This window comes from Nelumbo lutea, chromosome 8, assembly GCF_056320005.1.
Source record: "Nelumbo lutea isolate HS-2025 chromosome 8, American lotus-T2T, whole genome shotgun sequence".
In the NCBI taxonomy this organism is placed as follows: domain Eukaryota; kingdom Viridiplantae; phylum Streptophyta; class Magnoliopsida; order Proteales; family Nelumbonaceae; genus Nelumbo; species Nelumbo lutea.
Window position 1 is genome coordinate 32896922 of NC_142691.1, and position 19241 is coordinate 32916162.

At 40.5% G+C, this 19241-nt stretch overlaps 1 protein-coding gene across 6 annotated transcripts in view; it reads left to right on the forward strand.

Annotated features, from left to right (window-relative positions):
* Positions 1 to 19241, forward strand: part of LOC148843742 (P-loop containing nucleoside triphosphate hydrolases superfamily protein) — a 94867-nt gene that overhangs the window by 44593 nt on the left and 31033 nt on the right. For all 6 annotated transcript variants that reach the window (XR_016102791.1, XM_088956477.1, XM_088956476.1 and 3 more), the window contains 2 exons: positions 13432 to 13486; positions 13707 to 13908. Coding sequence is in view for 5 of the 6 variants with exons in the window: in XM_088956477.1 (XP_088812603.1) it covers positions 13432 to 13486; positions 13707 to 13908 (257 nt within the window). In the remaining variant the exon portion in view is untranslated. The remainder of the gene's footprint in view (positions 1 to 13431; positions 13487 to 13706; positions 13909 to 19241) is intronic.

Genomic DNA, 19241 nt, shown 5'->3' on the forward strand with positions numbered 1-19241 from the left:
ATCTTCTCTTGAAGCCACTCTCTCTCGTATGAAATGTCTTTCCACCTCAATATGTTTCGTTCTGTCAAATACCCTCCAGAACTGATTACAAACTTCTACAAAGCAACTTAAAAGAAGAATACCCTAGGGTGGCACCAAATCTAGGGTTCCAAGGATAATCAACAACAGATTGAGAAAACAGAGGGATTCACCAACCTGATATGGGAACTTGGAAAGTTTTCCAGAAAGGGAATTACTCTGTGCAGTTCAGATCAGCCACCAAGTGCTTTCAGACAAGCAGAATAAGGAATATGTCTAGAGAAACTACTCAGTCTGAAGTAATAGCAGCCAGAAATGGAGTGCTCAAAGCTTGCATGAATATTTATCCAAAAAAAAAAAAGCTTGCATGAATACTTGGGAATTAACCAGTCCAAAGAAGGAAGAAGAAACCTGCTGCTGCCCTGGAGAGAAGATCAGAACTCCTCCAAAACTTGTCTAATCTCAAAGAGATTTTCTGAGCAAGTAAAACTGGCCTGGGCAACACAGACAATCAAGTTTCACTTTAAGAAGATGGCTTCTAAGAGAGTTCTAAGAAGATTTCTCTTTCTGAAATCGCAAAACGGAGTGACCTAGGGTTAGGGTTGATCAAAACAGCCCTATCTTCAGTTGATGCACCCAGAAATCAGCAACCCTTGAGAGATTAATGAGTGAGCATGGAGCAAACACAGATTATAGAGCAACATGCTTTGACACCATGTCATACAAGCAGTTCGTACAAGAGAAGAGAACATAGAAGTCTGGGGTGAAAACTGAATCAATTGACTATGTATATATGTATAATACATCATTGGGACTCTTCACAATAACATGACACGATTTATTGACTCTGACATAGTAGATCCAAAGGCTACTTTTTGATGTACTTGGCTCTACTCAGGCATGCCTAACAAGTATGTCCCATTCACCTCATAGCCATTCCCAATCACCTTTTGAGATTTCATGTCCTGAAAAACATAATAAGGGAAAAAGTTATGTTGCAATTCAAAGATTTAGTCAAATTACTAATTGAAAGCAGGTTAGTATTAAGCTTAGGTACATGAAGGATAGATAGAGGTCAAGGTAAGTCTAAGGTTTTTTGACGTCTCCCTTGCCTGAGAGTTGGTAGGTAGTGAATAAATTAGAAATATTAGTCATATGGTTAGAAGCAAAAGAATCTATTATCCAAGGGATCTTATGATTACTTGAAATAGTAGCATGGTTTGTAGTGGCAAGAGTGCCTGAGTTTGCATAGGCAGAAGAGGAGTTGTTGCCTGGTATAGGAGTAGTAGCTGTAGACTCTATAATGGCTGAGGATGTGGCCATACTTCTCATATTCAGCCCTAGTGGCTGCAATCTGTTCCCCCATAGACTTCTCATCATTGTTGGATTGAAGTCTTTGTATGTATGAGTATTCGGCTGATAAGAGTTCTTATTAGTCTATACTTAAGTTTAAGTTATCCTGTACTAGGCCTATGTTAATGGGCCTAATCCTGTTTAATGTTTTAAGTTGTCTGGGTGTCTCATCACTAATCAGGGGCATTCCAGGAACTTCTTGTATCATTGTAATACATTATAATATAAATAACAGTATTGTCGACTGAGCTATTCAGTTTGACATTCACAGCAGTTCAGAGGTTTTCTTCTCTTCTTTGCTACTTCGAGTACAGCTCCAAAGATTACATGGTATCAGAGCATTAGCTTCTTCCTGGTTTCAGCCGGTGCACTCTCTCTTCTCTTGCTGCCTTTTCATCTTCTCTCTTCCTTTTCTGGGTTGCTGCAGTAAAGACCTAGGGGTGTAAGAGAGTAAAGCAAGTTCGAACCTAGGGTTTCTCTTGGTTGTAGGACTCAAGGGAAGTAAGACCCAGAAGTAGATGTCCTACTAGGTTATTTCTAGCAAATAGTAGCTATTTGGCTACTAAGAGAGGTCTGTATAGGACAGACCTAGTTGAGGACTGATTTCAGCAGTCCTAGCACTAGCCGAAAGGGGGAGAGCTTCCTCTACAGTTGCAGCTTCGGTGCTCCAGCAAGACTCGCACAGAACAGTGGTAAAGAGCCCTATTTTCAGGTCGGTTACCAGCCCTACTTCAGCCCTACACATCACAGTGGTAAAGACTTACACTGCACAGTTGCAGCCTTGAACCTTTCACTTGCTGCTGTACCTGAACTGGTTCAGCCCAAGCGAAGTCTATCTAGCTTCTACCAGCACTGTGAACACTGTGAACTCTTCGGCCAACCCTAAACAGAACCACCTACAGCACTGTGAACAACTCTAGGACTGAAGTCAGGATGTCCTCTTCCGGTGAAGTTTCCTCTGGAGATAACAGACCTGCCACAAGGTCCTCAAACCTGGAAAACCCTAATCTGCACAGCTTGCAGGTTACAAGTATGCTGCTGGATGAGTATAACTTCAGAGAGTGGTCTGTCTCAGCAAGGCTTTTCATTACTTCCCGTGATCTTACGGGCTATTTAGATGGAGACAAGAAGGAACCTGAAGTCGGCAGTCCTGAGCATGCTGTGTGGCGCAAGGAAAATGCCACAGTCATGTCTTGGTTGCTGGCCTCCATGACACCTCGGGTTGCCAGAACTATTCATCATTTCCCTACAACTAGTAAGATTTGGGAAAAGGTATCTAAGATTTACGGCCAGAAGAAGAACAATGCTAGAATCTACAGATTGAACCAAGACATTGCAGCTCTAAGGCAAGGAGATATGACAATTGCAACATACTTTGCAACTCTGGACGGCCTTTGGGAAGAGCTTGATCATCACTTGATATTGGATTGGGAAAATGCCAGGGACAAAGAGAAACATGATAAGAAAATTGAAGAGAGTAGAGTCTTCAAGTTTCTGGCTGGCCTAGACCCAGTGTATGAGGGTATAAGGTCACAAATTCTAGGGAGAGATGAATTGCCAGAACTACACCATGTCTATTACCTGGTGAGAAATGAAGAAGTCAGGAGAAAGGAGATGCAAGTTGACTCTCAGACAAAGTCAACTGAACTATCTGGAGAACATTCAGCCCTAGTTTCCACTAAGGGAAACAGATTTCCAGACAAGAAGTCCCTCAAGTGCTCCCATTGTGGTGGTGAGAAACATACAAAAGAAAAGTGTTGGGTCCTGTATCCTCATTTGAAGCCAGCTGCATTGAGAAAGGACAAGAGACAACATAAGGGTCATACGGCAAGTTGGAATCTTGCCACCAACAACAACAGTGGTGACAACTCACAGAGTACTCCAACAGTGTCTTCTTCCTCCATAGGGCAGGTTGCTGATTCCTCTGGAACTGGTACTCTGGGCTTCACGGCTAGTGAGGTAGAGGTTCTTAGCCGGGCATTAGCCCGTCTAAAGAACAATTCTTTTGCTTCCACCTCTCTTGCCAGATCAGGTACAATCTCTACCTTTAGTGTAACTAACTCCATTGATTCCACTTCTTGGGTGATTGATTCCGGAGCAACCGACTATATGACACATATGTCCTCCTTATTCTCTTCATATCATTTGTTGTCTGGCTAGGATATGATGAGAGTGGCTGATGGGTCTTTCTCCACCATCTCTGGAAAGGGGGTGGTTGACCTAAGCAAGGACATCTCTCTTAAATCAGTCCTACGTGTTCCTAGTCTTACCTTAAATCTTTTGTCTGTTTCAAAACTTACAAAAAATTTGAACTGTAGTATAACTTTTTTCCCTACTCATTGTGTCTTCCAGGATAGATTGACGGGGAGAACGATTGGGAGTGGTCATGAGTATGGAGGCCTCTACTACTTTGATGCATACATCGGCTCAGCCCTACAAGCTTCTGTTGCTACTAATCCGGAAAGTGTGGAGTCAATAGCTAGGCTGCACCTGTGGCATGCTAGGCTAGGTCATGTGTCTTTTTCTTCATTAGCAATGTTGTTTCCCAAATTGTTGAAGGGCATTTCAAGTCAGAGTTTAATTTGTGATGTGTGTCAAATGTTCAAAACAATGTAGAACAGCATATCCAACTTCCAGTAATGAAATTCGAGCTCCTTTTGATTTGTTTCATTCTGATGTTTGGGGACCTTCATCCATTGTTTCCATTGATGGCTTCCGTTACTTTATCAGTTTTATTGACCACTATTCTGGATGCACATGGATTTATCTGTTGAAAGGACGAGATGAAGTGCCACGCATAACTATGGCCTATTGCAAGATGATTGAAACACAATTTGATAAGAAGATTAAACAATTCCAGTCAGACAATGCTGCTGAATACTTTGAAAAATCCCTGAACTCATTCATGGAAGATGCTGGCATGTTACACCAATCATCCTGCGCTTATACCCCTCAACAAAATGGAGTGGTTAAGCGCAAGAACAGACATCTATTGGAGACAACTCGAGCCCCACTATTTCAGCCCAAGCAATACTGGTCTCAAGCTGTACTTACTGCATCATACCTGATAAATCGGATGCCATCTAAGGTATTGGGTATGAAGACCCCCTTCTCTGTTTTGTGTCCCACTCTTCCAGAATTCCCTCTTCCCCCACGGGTTTTTGGTTGTATATGTTTCATACATGTGAAGGATCCAAAGCAAACCAAGCTGGATCCCAAGGCTGGAAAGGGGATATTTTTGGGGCACTCTCCTACACAAAAGGGGTACAAGTGTTATGATCCTGTCTCCAAGAAAAAGTATGTCACCAGAGATGTAGTCTTTTTTGAGTCTCAACCCTATTTCCATCCTTCTCAGAATCCTCTTTAGGGGGAGACTAGTGGATTGGAAGAGGATTCTCATTCTCCCTCCTTTTTTATTCCCTTATCATCGTCACCCACTACTCCTAGCTGTGACATTCCGAGTCAACCTAGTATAGCTCCAAATGTGCCAGTTACTTCTCCTGATGCAGCAGATGCTTCTAAAGATTCCAGTAGGCAACAGAAGGATATACTTACATACAACAGAAGGAAAAAGAGTTCTCAGCCTCATGACTGCAACCAGTTGGACTCAGATCAATCTGTCCCTGCAATTCAAGGTAATTCTGACCCACATATTTCGGATTTGGATCTTCCTATTGCTCTTCGTAAGCCTGTTCGTTCTTGTACCACTCGACATTTCATAGCTGATTTTGTTTCTTACTCACATTTATCTCCTGCCTATCACTCCTTTGTGTCTGCTCTTTCCTCTGTACTTGTTCCTTCTAGGTACTCAGAGGCAGCATCTGATCCAAGGTGGAAAGAAGCTATGAATGAAGAGATGAAAGCCCTAATGAAAGCAAGAACTTGGGAATTAGTGGACCTGCCAGAGGGGAAGGGCACTGTTGGGTGCAAGTGGGTATTTACAATAAAGCACAGGGAGGATGGGTCAATCGAGAGGTATAAGGCCAGACTTTTGGCAAAGGGATTTTCTCAAAAGGAAGGGATTGACTGCAAAGAAACCTTTGCCCCGGTAGCAAAGCTCAACACAATCCGAGTTCTATTGTCACTAGTAGCAAATTTCTCATGGGAACTTCATCAGCTGGATGTGAAGAATGCCTTCCTAAATGGTGATCTTCATGAAGAGGTGTTTATGGATCCTCCACCAGGCTATGATGCTGGCAAGAAGGTGTGTAAACTAAGGAAAGCATTATATGGTTTGAAGCAGTCTCCCCGGGCATGGTTCGAGAGGCTTTGTATGATCATGAAGAAAGTGGAGTACACTCAGAGTGGTGCAGATCATACCTTGTTTACAAGGAGACAGGATAACAAGCTTACGACACTCATTGTTTATGTGGATGATATAGTGATTACCGGGAATGACTTGGGAGAGATAAAGAGACTGAATGAGTTCCTAGCTTCAGAATTTGAGATCAAAGATTTGGGGAATCTGAGATATTTTCTTGGGATTGAAGTTGCTAGATCAAGAGAAGGGATCTACATTTGTCAGAGGAAATATGTGCTAGATCTCCTAGAGGAAACATGCATGATGGGATGCAGGCCAGCAGACACTCCAATAGAACAGAACCATGGTCTACAAGAATCAATGGGTGAGGACTACTGTGATAGAGAAAGATACCAAAAATTGGTAGGAAAGCTGATATACTTGTCCCTCACTCGGCTAGATATTGCCTATGCAGTGCATGTTGTCAGTCAATTCATGCACTCGCGAAAGATCCCTCACATGAGAGCAGTTGAAAGAATTCTTTGGTACTTGAAGACTTGCCCAGGGAAGGGAATTCTATTCAGAAAAAACAATAGACTTGAAATTGAAACCTACACTAATGCAGATTGGGCTGGGTCTGTTGGAGACAGAAAGTCAACCTCGGGTTATTGTACATTTGTGGGAGGAAACCTGGTCACATGGCGTAGTAAGAAGCAGAATGTAGTGGCTAGATCAAGTGCAGAAGCAGAATATCGAGCTATGGCCCACGGGGTTGCTGAACTCTTATGGCTTAGAATTCATCTTAATGAGCTTGGCTTAAGGCTGAAGGTCCTCTATGGCTGTATTGTGACAATAAAGCTGCCATCAACATTGCCAACAATCCCGTGCAGCATGACAGGACAAAACATATTGAGATTGATCGGCACTTTGTTAGAGAAAGAATTGTCTCGGGTGAACTCTGTGTGCCTTATATTCCATCTGAGATGTAAATTGCAGATGTATTGACTAAAGGGCTGGCAGCAGCAAAGTTTAGGGACATACTTGGCCAGCTAAACATGATTGATATCCATGCTTAGCTTGAGGGGGAGTGTTGGATTGAAGTCTTTGTATATATGGGTATTTGGCTGATAAGAGTTCGTATTAGCCTATACTTAAGTTTAAGTTATCGTGTACTGGGCCTATGTTAATGGGCCTAATCCTGTTTAATGTTTTAAGTTGTTTGGGTGTCCCATCACTAATCAGGGGCATTCCAGTAACTTCTTGTATCATTGTACTACATTATAATATAAATAACAGTATTGTTGACTGAGCTATTCAGTTTGACATTCATAGCAGTTCAAAGGTTTTCTTCCCTTCTTTGCTACTTCGAGTACAACTCCAAAGATTACAATCATAAGGATCCTTTTGACTCCTAGAGGAAGTGGCGACATTAGCATTACCACCTTTCCCACTCTCACTCTGTCTGCCATTATTATTGTTCCTAAATTTAGTAGGTAAAAGCTTTGGATGCAGCTCCCAATAGATATCTTTTGTGTGCTTGGGCTTCTTACTAAGAAAAGGAAAGAATCCTCCACTAAGAAAAAGAAGTCAAGTTCATGATCCTTGAAATGTAATCAGATTGCATGTGCACTAAAAGGGCTTTTCTCAGACCCACCTTGGTTTACAACTTGACCTTAGAGACTAATGGTTAGCTTAAGAAGGGCCTTAGGTTTTTCCCATATCTTAGCTAAGTGAAAAATCACAAAAATCATGTTTTCTCTTAAGTTTGGAAACCTAAGGAGTTGACTATTTGAGCCCTCCAAGGAGGACTGTTCCAAGTAGTCGATCACTACCATGGTTCATAATTTTGATGTTGATGAACACTTCACCATGTAGGTTGGACAAATGTGGAGATATTTCACTAATTTTGCTAAGATATTTGGAAAATTATGATATTAATGAACATTTTGCCAATCCATATTATCCAATTTGATGTATGAGGCCTTACTTTAATTATTGTTGATGGTGGTTACAAATGGTTTATTGATGACTATTCAAGACACACATGGATATCCTCTCTGGTGTTGATTCACTGAATATTTATTAGTTGAATTGGCTGATATGAACAAGTAATTTGTGTTTGGAATCAATTTTTCTTTTATGTGCTATTAATGATGATCATTAACACAATAAGAATAATAGAACTTTGATACTCATCAATTGATTTCATGATCTGGTGTGAATTTTGTGGTTGAGAAACTCCTATTGCAAGAATTGGTCTGATTTCATGAGAAACAGAGGTACCAGGCTGGATACATATGGGAACTTATGAAAAATCTTCATTAGTTCCCAGTGGAAGTACCAAAGATAATTTGATTTAGGTTAAATCATCACCTTCATTCACCATTATGTGTTGCTTATGTATTACATGAATATAGTTAGGAGGTGCCAGGCTTGAGATGTATGGGAATTTATCAAAAAAAATCATTACTTCCTAGTAGAGATAGTAAAGTTTTATTGATCTAGGTTAAAGCATCACCCTCATTAACCATTATGTGATACTTCTGTATGGATATGTGATTATAGTCAGAAGGGAGCTGGTTACAGTAGCATCCCCCATTATGTGATACTTATGTCTAGTTATATGAATATAATAAGAACTCAGAAATATGCATGTATTCCTTTACTCTTTTTTGATCCTAAGGTGATGATTCGTTACTGTAAAATAAGAGTAAACAGAGGAAGAAGAAGAATTTGTTATATTATTCATCAATCTCGTATGTATATATACAAGTTACAAATTCTATGTTAGGAAAGAAGACTAATCAAATTCCTACAAATCTGTCCTACAATCAAGGTAAATCATATCTCCCTAGTATTTACTTCCTATTTTAGTCATACAGTCTGTAACATCATATCTCCCTAGTATTTACTTCCTATTTTAATTATACAGTCTGTAACACTCCCCCTTAAGCTGGAGCATAGATATTAATCATGCCCAACTTGTTACAAAGATAATCAACCCTAAGCCCATTAAGAGCCTTTGTGAAGATATCTTCCAGTTGTTCTCCTGTTTTCACATAACCTGTGGAAATCAAACCTTGCTGAATCTTTTCACGAACGAAATGGCAATCAATCTTGATATGCTTAGTTCGTTCATGAAAAACAGGATTAGATGCAATGTGAAGAGCAGCTTGGTTATCACACCACAACTTGGCTGGTACTGAAGTTTTAAGACCTACTTCAGTTAGAAGCTGATATATCCACATTATTTCACACACAGACTTGGCCATAGCTCTACATTCCGATTTTGCACTCGAACGTGAGACAACATTCTGCCTCTTGCTTTTCCATGAAACTAGATTCCCTCCAACAAATACACAATAGCCTGAAGTAGACCTTCGATCTTCCTTGGATCCTACCCAGTCAACATCTGAAAAACATTCAATTCTAGTATGACCATGATTGCCATACAAAATTCCTTGCCCAGGTGCTCCTTTTAAGTAGCACAAAATTTGTTCTACAGCTGTCCAGTGATTAACTGTTGGAGAGGACATGTACTGACTCACCACACTAACTGAATACGCAATATCTGGACGAGTTACAGTAAGATAATTCAACTTTCCAACCAATCTTCTATATCTCTCAGGATCTTCAAATAATTCACCATCTTTTGTAAGCTGCAAGTTAGGAATCATTGGAGTGCTACATGGCTTAGCTCCCAACTTTCCCGTCTCAGACAACAAGTCAAGTACATATTTCCTTTGAGATAAGAATATTCCCTTCTTGCTTCTTGTTACCTCAACACTCAAGAAGTATTTCAACATTCCCAAATCTTTGGTATGAAACTGAGTGTGGAGAAAGGATTTAAGGGATGAAATCCCTATAGTATCACTCCCTGTAATGACAATATCATCCACATACACAACTAACAAAATGATGCCAACAGCAGAGTGCTTGAAGAAAACAGAATAATCCAGGCGATTGCTCCATATAAACTTCTTCTTGAAGATCCCCATGAAAAAAGGCATTCTTGATGTCTAACTGATGAAGGGGCCAATTATAAGTAGCTGCCATAGAAATAAACAACCTGACAAAAGTAAGTTTAGCAACAGGAGAAAAGGTATCAGAATAATCCACTCCATAAGTCTAAGCATATCCTTTAGCAACAAGACGGGCTTTCAATCGGGCAATGGACCCATCAGGATTGACTTTAAATGTAAACACCCATTTACACCCAATAGCCTTCTTATTTGTAGGTAAATTTACCAAGGTCCAAGTACCATTGTCCTCTAAAGCATTCATCTCCTCAATCATAGCATTACGCCATCTAGGGTGAGAAAGGGCTTCTTTAACAGTCTTAGGAACAGAGATAGAATCAAGAGATGCAATAAAAGAACAAGAAGAGGACGACAAATGATTATAAGACACAAATGAAGATATTGGATAAGTACACTTACGCTTACCTTTACGAAGAGCAATAGGAAGATCATCATTAGAGACTGGTTCTGATGACGAAGGAACAGGATCAGTTGAGACTGGATCTGCCGAAGAAGGAGCTGGTGCAGGACATGGATCCGGAGGGGTTGGTCGCCGATAATAAACCTGTACTGTAGGAGGCTTAGGCCTGGCAGGAGCAGATTCAATAGGATGTGAACCAGATGATGTGACAATAGATGGAAAGAAAGGTGTATCTTCTAGGAAATTAACATCACCTGATACAAGATATCTGTGAAGAGTAGGACAATAACATCTATACCCTTTTTGAACACGAGAATACCCAAGGAAAACACACTTCAAAGATTTTGGATCTAGTTTGGTAACCTGAGGACAAACATCCCGAACAAAGCATGTACACCCAAATACCCTAGGCTCAATAGGAAACAATGTTTTATTTGGAAACAGAACATGATAAGGAGTCTTATCCTGAAGGACAGATGAAGACATACGGTTAATCAAAAAACATGCTGTGGAAACTGCATCAGCCCAGAAAGGTTTAGGAACCTTCATTTGAAATAACAAAGCTCTTGCAGTTTCAAGGTGTCTTTTTTTTCGTTCAGCAACCCCATTTTGAGATGGTGTATCTACACAAGAAGTTTGATGAAGAATGCCATGCTGAAGCATGTAAGTTTGAAAGGATTCTGACAAGTACTCCTTAGCATTATCACTTCTCAATATTTGTACAAAAACATTAAATTGAGTTTTAACTTCAGCACAGAAAGCAGAAAAATGAGAAAACACCTCAGAACGATTTTTCATTAAATATAACCATGTCATACGAGAGTAATCATCAACAAAAGTAACAAAATACTTAAACCCAGTTTTGGACTCAACTGGACACGGACCCCAAACATCTGAATGGACTAATTCAAAAGGAGCATTAGCTCGTTTATTGACTCTAGGACTCGAACTAAGACGATGGTGTTTAGCAAACTGATAAGATTCACAATTTAATGACGACAAATTCTGAAATTGAGGACAAATTTGCTTTAACACATGGAGAGGGGTGGCCCAACCGACAATGTGCTTCAAAGGGGGTTACAACTCCAGAACAGGCTATGGATCTTGGAACTTGTGTATCAAGGATGTAGAGACCTCCAGACTCATGTCCCTTACCAATAATCTTCTTCGTCGTAAGATCCTGAAATAAACAATAATCAGGAAAAAATGAGACACAACAATTAAGGGTACGAGTGAGTTTGCTAATAGAAATTAAATTAAATTAAATGATAACTAAGGTAAACTAAGAACATATGACAAAGGAAGTGATAGTGTTGGACTAATGGTGTCAGACCCAATAACACAAGATGTTGACCCATCTGCTAAAGTAACAGGAGAGGTAGATTTATGTGACTGAAAGGCAGAAAACAGACTTGAATTACCTGTCATATGATCTGTAGCTCCAGAATCAATGACCCATTTTGAAGAGAAGGAAACAAGACATGTATTGGGTTTACCTGACTCGACGATGGCAGTAACAGGAGTAGATTCAATGATTCTTGGTGCTGAGCAAATTTGGCATATTCATCTGCAGATATCATAACAGACTTCTCAGAAGTATCCATGGTGGATGCAATATGGGATGACTGAGTTTTCTTATTCTGCAACTTCCTGCAATCCCGCTTCATATGTCCTGGCTTATGACAGTAATGACACACTATCTCTCCTAACTCCTGTCCACGAGTATTAGTATTCCTGTCATGGTTACTTGACCTACCACTACCACTCCTGTATTGTTGTCTCCCTGATTCAGATGTATTATTGCGGCTGACAAGGGCACTACTAGGCTGAACAGGTGGAGAACATTCTATACGAAGGACCCTACTGAAAGCATCTTGTAGAGAAGATATCTCTGAACTGGAAAGAATCTGAGATTTAACAGTCTCAAATTCAGAAGGTAGGCCAGCTAAAAAACTCATAACAGCCATCTTTTCTCGCTGAGCTTGTTGAACAGTCACATCAGTACTAAACGGAAGCAACATATTAAGTTCTTCATATGTTTTCTTGAAATCCATGAAATAGCTTGTAAGAGATCTGTCGCCTTTGTCTGCCCTGTAAAAGGCTTTGCACACATCATAAATGCGGGAAATATTCCCCTTTCCGGAGTACAAGAACTCTAGATAGTTCATTAATTCCTTAACAAATCCACAATGAGTGACTAAACCAACCACCTCACTTTCAATGGAGTTGCGTATCTGCAAGAACAAACGGGCATCCTCCCTCAACCAAGACTTTCTCGAGTCATCATTAGGAGGGTCATCAGTCAAATGGTTATCCATAGCAATACTCAGCAAATATAGTTGAACAGTTTTACTCCAATCCAGATAATTAGAGCCATTAAGCTTATGCTTAGTTATTTTTGACATCACTGGAATAACATCCGCCATAACTATTGATTTCTTGTTTGCCATAATCTCAAAATTCAAATAAACCGAATATTTTGAACACCGGAAATCAACAGAGCACACCTGTTGAAAACACCGGAATGGATATGCACGTAACAAAACACAAATATATGCTATACAGGACGAGGCGAGCCAAAAGACAACGACTGAAAAAAAATTTCCGGCGACAGATGTGCCTCCACGTGCCGATGCGCGTGACTGTGGCAGAATCTTCAGGCGGTGCGTGAGACACACGCGCAGGGCTGCTGACTGCTGGACTTTGCAGAGACTAGATGCTCTGATTGCTCCAAGGAGGTGACCCGAAACACCCAGAAATTTTCCTCTACCTACTGTTTAGTTAAAACAAAAGGGCAGGCAGAGACTAGATGCTCTGATACCATGTAAAATAAGAGTAAACAGAGGAAGAAGAAGAATTTGTTATATTATTCATCAATCTCGTATGTATATATACAAGTTACAATTTCTATGTTAGGAAAGAATATATTAGGAAAGAAGACTAATCAAATTCCTACAAATCTGTCCTACAATCAAGGTAAATCATATCTCCCTAGTATTTACTTCCTATTTTAGTTATACAGTCTGTAACATCATATCTCCCTAGTATTTACTTCCTATTTTAATTATACAGTCTGTAACATCTTCCTATTTTAATTATACAGTCTGTAACAGTTACTAAGGCATCATCTCACCTTTCCAAGACAAAATGCTTATTGCCTCACCTAGCTGCCTTAACCATACTTGCTACTATGTTCATACTGACATTCTGACCAGACTTGATCTGTGTTATTTACAATTCCATGTTTTTCTGCTGCATTGTGACCAGATGCACTAAAGGAGTAGAAGATATTTCTAATGGATTTTGTTAATGAAATAAAAAGGATTAAATACTGGTAGATTTCAGTGCAGTTTGGTTTGATACTCCTTTAATCAATGCAGGGAAAAATGAGTTGTTTAATGATCAATGATATTGATGCTGGTCTAGGCAGATTTGGTAAGTTCTATTTTGATTTGGATTGGGAAATTGATGCCAACCCCATAGAAACTATCAAAAAATGTATGCTATTGCATCTTTTAATGCTGACTTACCAGTTGTTTTATAGGGGGGGGGTTATTTTTTGTTTCATTTCTTTCCATCTTGGAAGCACTAAAAAATAATAGCCATGTTCCTTCTGTATATACGTTTCTTATGATATTTTGTCTGTTCTATGTAGGAAACACTCAAATGACAGTCAACAATCAAATCGTTGTAGGAACTCTGATGAATTTATCTGATAATCCTACACGAGTTAGTATTGGACAAGGCTGGAGAGAATCAGATGTTACACATAGAATTCCTATTATTTTTACAGGAAATGATTTTTCAACAATTTATGCTCCTCTGATTCGTGATGGAAGGATGGAAAAGTTTTATTGGTACATGGATGTTACTGAATTAATTCAATATGCATATCTTTTCTTATTTTATTGAACTAAGACTAAAAAAATTGTGGTAGTACAACGGTTATTTGAATATAACATTTGGAGCTACCTTGGAGATTGCCATAGGAGGTACCTAAAGGGTTTGACTCCTTAATGATCTTTATTATGTACCTGAGTTTGCCTCTCGCACCAATAGCCATGCATGCTGATTTTGCCTGTTCTATATAATTGGTTCTACCTACCTTTATATAGTGGTAGTCTGGGTACATGGAATCTCTCCCACTCTTCCTGTAGTCACACCAAGCTCTCCCCTTAACTTGTGATCACCTTCAAAAGCTTCCATTGATCACAAATAGATACATTTCAACAAACCAAAAAAATAACATGTCCCAAAGAAGAGATCTACCTCAAAAGTATTAAATTATAAAATGTGTAGAGAACACTGATGTGGGCCCCACTGCAGTGGTCCCCATTGTGTTCATAGGAAAGCAGTGTAGTTATTTGTTTCAGTTATAGTAGTGTCAGTTTGAGTCAGTTTGTTAATTCAGTTGTTATTTATTTCAGTTTTTATTTACTTTATTTATTATGTAAGTACCAAGGGTGATGTGTCCTTTCCATTATGTACTAAACATAACCTATAAATATTAAGAGAGTGGCGGCAACAAATCAGTAAGAATCTGTCCCTCCTTTCAACAACTTGTGTTCTCTTGTTTCTCTTCTATTCTCTCTCCTTTCTCTCACTTTCTCTTCTGTTTTGCAAACCTAAAACCTTTTAGGATTCAAGATTGATTACAGTCTTGATCTTCTACTTGGTATCAGAGCCTATCTAGGGCTTCTCATGTGTGTCTAGTCTAGTCGACCACATGAGGACTGGCTAGGGCTGGAAGCTTTGAAGAAGTTTTTCGGTGGCTGAATCTTGGAGATTACCAGGAGAGGTTCGCAGTAGTTGAAGACTTGCCGCGGCTTGCAGAGAGTTGGTAATCAGGAAGAGGCAGCGAAGGTTAGGGTTCAGGTAACCCTAGAAGACAGTAAACCGAAGTACATAAGTAAGTTTTTTTTTTATTGAGTTTCAGAGACTGCAATCAGTCAAGATAGGTTGGACCTATCTAGAAAGAGGGGCCGAACTGTGTTCAAGTTTGTTCTAGGGTTTGGCTTGCCGAACTGCGTTTAAGTTTGTTTCTAGGGTTTGACTGTTGGGCCGAACCCCCCCTCTTCAAAGGTGTTTAGTTTTTAGGGTTTCATATTGCCCTACGACATGTCCCACTTGTGCGGACTGCTTGGAGAGTGCAACTGAGCACTTACTTCAGACCTACAGTTGAAACCCTATTTTTGCTCTCGCAGCAATGGGCCCCACAATAGTGATTTCAGAAAATAGCATCTCAGATTGATAGGCTGCCTGTTACTGTGCATGCCGATTGATTTCAGATCAGATTTGAGTTGATTTATTGCATTTACTTTGACCATATGACTAGCTTGCCATCTTTATTCACTTCTTATCACTTGTCCTCTGGCCGAGATAGAGTATCCATTGCTGATGGCTCTCTTGTTCCCATTTCAGGCAAGGGGGACACCAAGCTATCGAATACTATCTCTTTATCTTCTGTCTTGCATGTTCCTAAGCTTGATACTAACCTGCTTTCAGTTAGTAGTATTACCAAACACATGAACTGTTCAGTAACCTTTTTCCCTGACCGATGTGTTTTTCAGGATTTGAAGACGAGGAAGGTGATTGGGACTGGCCGTGAGACGAACGTGATCTATCTGCTTGGAGAGAGTTCTCGTTGGGAGGAGTCAGTGGATAAGAAGTCTTTTGTTTCCCAGTCTGTGAGTTCGGTTATGCTTTGGCATAACCGATTAGGTCATTTGTCTTTTAAGTCTTTGAAGAGTCTGTTTCCTGCTTGATTTGAGTCTGTTGAGTTATCAAAGTTGAGGTGTGAGAGTTGTGAGTTTGCCAAACATTGTAGAACATCTTATTCTTTAAGTAATAAAAGGAGTAATTCCTCTTTTGATATTGTGCATACTGATGTTTGGGGGCCATATCATATCTCTTCTATGGGTGGGTATAGATATTTTCTACTGTTTGTTGATGACCATACCCGGTTTTCTTGGGTCTATCTTATGCGTTCTCGGGATGAGGTTCCTGCTTTGACCCAAAACTTCCATCAGATGGTTCTCACTCAGTTTGGGACCAAAATCAAAGTCCTTAGATCTGATAATGCAAAGGAATACTTTGCTCAGCCATTACCTCCTACCTTCTTAGCCATGGAGTTATTCACCAGAGCACTTGCCCTTATACACCATAGTAGAACGGCGTTGCCGAAAGGAAGAATAGGCATATCTTGGAGGTGGCTAGAAGTATTATGTTTACCTCCAATGTACCATTTCGCTTCTGGGGTGATGCTATCCTCACGGCAGTTTATCTCATTAATCGAATTCCTTCCCGGGTCCTTGATATGAGAACTCCCTTTTCCCTTCTATACCCAGACGAGGAGTTGTCCATTGTTCCCCTTAAAACCTTTGGTTATACCTGTTTTGTTAAGCTTCTCGGGCCTCATCATTCCAAGTTTGAACCTAAGGCCTCCAAATGCACTTTCCTTGGTTATGCACAAACTCAAAAGGGTTATTGCTGCTATGATCCAGTTTCAAGGAAACGGTTTGTCTCCATGGATGTCACCTTCTTTGAGGAGACACCCTTTTATCCTAGGGTTTCTCCTCAGGGGGAGAGCAGTGAGAGTGGGGCTATTTTGAGTTTCTTTCCTCAGGGGGAGAGCAGTGAGAGTGGGGCTATTTTGAGTTTCTTTCCTCAGGGGGAGAGCAGTGAGAGTGGAAGTAGAGCTGGTAGAAGTGGGGCTGTTCCTTTACCTATTCCACCGGGTAATGAAGGTTGTAGTGGTGAGGGTGGTCAGAGGGAGCCGGAGTTGAGAGTCTATCACAGGCGATGCAGGCAGGTTGATCCTAGTCTTCGGCAGTCCCGGCCAGCTCCAGTTCCTTCTGCGCCTCCAGATCCAGAGCCTATTGAGATACCTCTCACTGTTGCCACTTCCCCTCCTATGGATGACCTTGATCTCCCTATTGCCATTCGCAAAGGGAAACGACATTGCACCACTTCTACAGCTCACAGCATCTCATAGTTCTTATCCTATGATCGTCTATCACCATCTTACCGGTCCTATCTCACTTCCATTGCCGATGTCCCTATTCCAAGAACAGTGCAAGAAGCCTTATCAGTTCTAGAATGGAAAGATGCAATGCAAGTCGAAATGGATGCCCTGTTGAAGAATAATACTTGGGCACTGGTTGACCCACCAAAAGGAAAGAAACCGGTGGGATGCAGATGGGTGTTCACTGTGAAGCATAATGCTGATGGCTCTATTGAAAGGTACAAAGCCCGGCTGGTTGCAAAGGGGTTCACTCAGACTTATGGTATAGACTACTTGGAGACCTTTGCCCCAGTAGCCAAGATGACCACCATTCGAGTTTTGTTATCCCTTGCAGCAAATCATTCTTGGCCTCTGTTTCAGATGGATGTTAAAAATGCCTTTCTGAATGGAGACTTACAAGAAGAGGTTTACATGTAGTTGCCTCCTGGATTCTATGATACAGAGACAGGTAAGAAGGTTTTCCGATTGAACAAGGCATTGTATGGTTTGAAGCAGTCACCTAGAGCCTGGTTTGATAGGTTCAGATTATCCCTTGGAAGGTTTGGTTATGTACAGGCCCAGTCAGATCATACACTATTCATCAAGAGGGTGGAGTCCTTTCTAACACTACTAGCAGTATATGTTGATGATATTGTGGTGACAGGAAATGACAGTCATGAGATTGAGTCCCTCAAACAGCTCCTTCATCAAGAGTTTGAGGTGAAAGATCTTGGTGCACTACGGTACTTTTTGGGTATTGAGGTTGCTAGATCCAAGCAGGGAATTTTTATCTCTCAGAGAAAATATGTTCTAGATCTGTTGGTGGAAACTGGAAAGTTGGGTGTTAAGCCGGCCGATACACCCATCGAACAAAATCACAAGATTAGTGCAGAGGGTGGGGAGCATCTTGAAGACAAAGTTATGTTCCAACGGTTGGTTGGAAAGCTTCTATATCTCTGCCTCACTCGGCCGGATATCAACTATGCACTCCCCTAGAACTTCTCATCTTCTTGCGGCAGAGAGAATATTAGCATACTTGAAGAGATGCCCGGGTAGAGGTATATTGCTCAAGAACAATAATCACATGAGGGTGGAAGTCTATACAGATGCCGATTGGGCTGGAAGTGTTGATCACAGAAGGTCTACCTCTGGATATTGTGCCCTGGTGGGAGGTAACCTTGTCTCTTGGAGGAGTAAGAAGCAGAGTGTTGTTTCCCGCTCCAGTGCTGAAGCGGTATACAGGTCAATGGCTAATGGAGTGGCTGAAATCTTATGGCTGAGGTCACTACTTGAAGAGTTGGGTATTGACTATGAAAAGCCCTTAATGCTGTACTGCGATAATCAGGCAGCTATTAATATAGCCCACAACCCAGTGCAGCATGACAGAACTAAACATATCGAAGTGGATCGACATTTTGTGCGAGAAAGGGTCACATCACAAGAAGTGTGTCTTCCGTACATCACATCTAATATGCAGCTCGCGGATATCCTCACCAAGGCTGTACCAAGGAAGAAGTTAGAGACAGACCTATCCAAGTTGGGCATGATAGATATCTACTCCCAACTTGAGGGGGAGTGTAGAGAACAGTGATGTGGGCCCCACTGCAGTGGTCCCCACTGTGTTCGTAGGAGAGCAGTGTATTTATTTGTTTCAGTTATAGTAGTGTCAGTTTGAGTCAGTTTGTTAATTCAGTTGTTATTTATTTCAGTTTTTATTTACTTTATTTATTATGTAAGTACCAAGGGCAGATGTGTCCTTTCCATTATGTACTAAACATAACCTATAAATATTAAGAGAGTGGCGGCGGCATATCAGTAAGAATCTGTCCCTCCTTTCAACAACTTGTGTTCTCTTGTTTCTCTTCTATTCTCTCTCCTTTCTCTCACTTTCTCTTCTGTTTTGCAAACCTAAAACCTTTTAGGATTCAAGACTGATTACAGTCTTGATCTTCTACTAAATGTAACAAATTAGTACTAGTGAAAAAAATCAAATATTTCTTCTTGTGATATATTTAAATTTTAATTGATTCTTTTGTAGTAGGGAGGAATATGTTGTTCTGTTATTTGATTTGTCATAAAAAATTGAAATTTATGCATTTTATTCTCTCTATTTGCCTTTGTGGTAGCAGTTGTTGAAAATGCATATTGAAAATTTGAGACTTAGATGTTGAGTTCAATAGAGGTAGG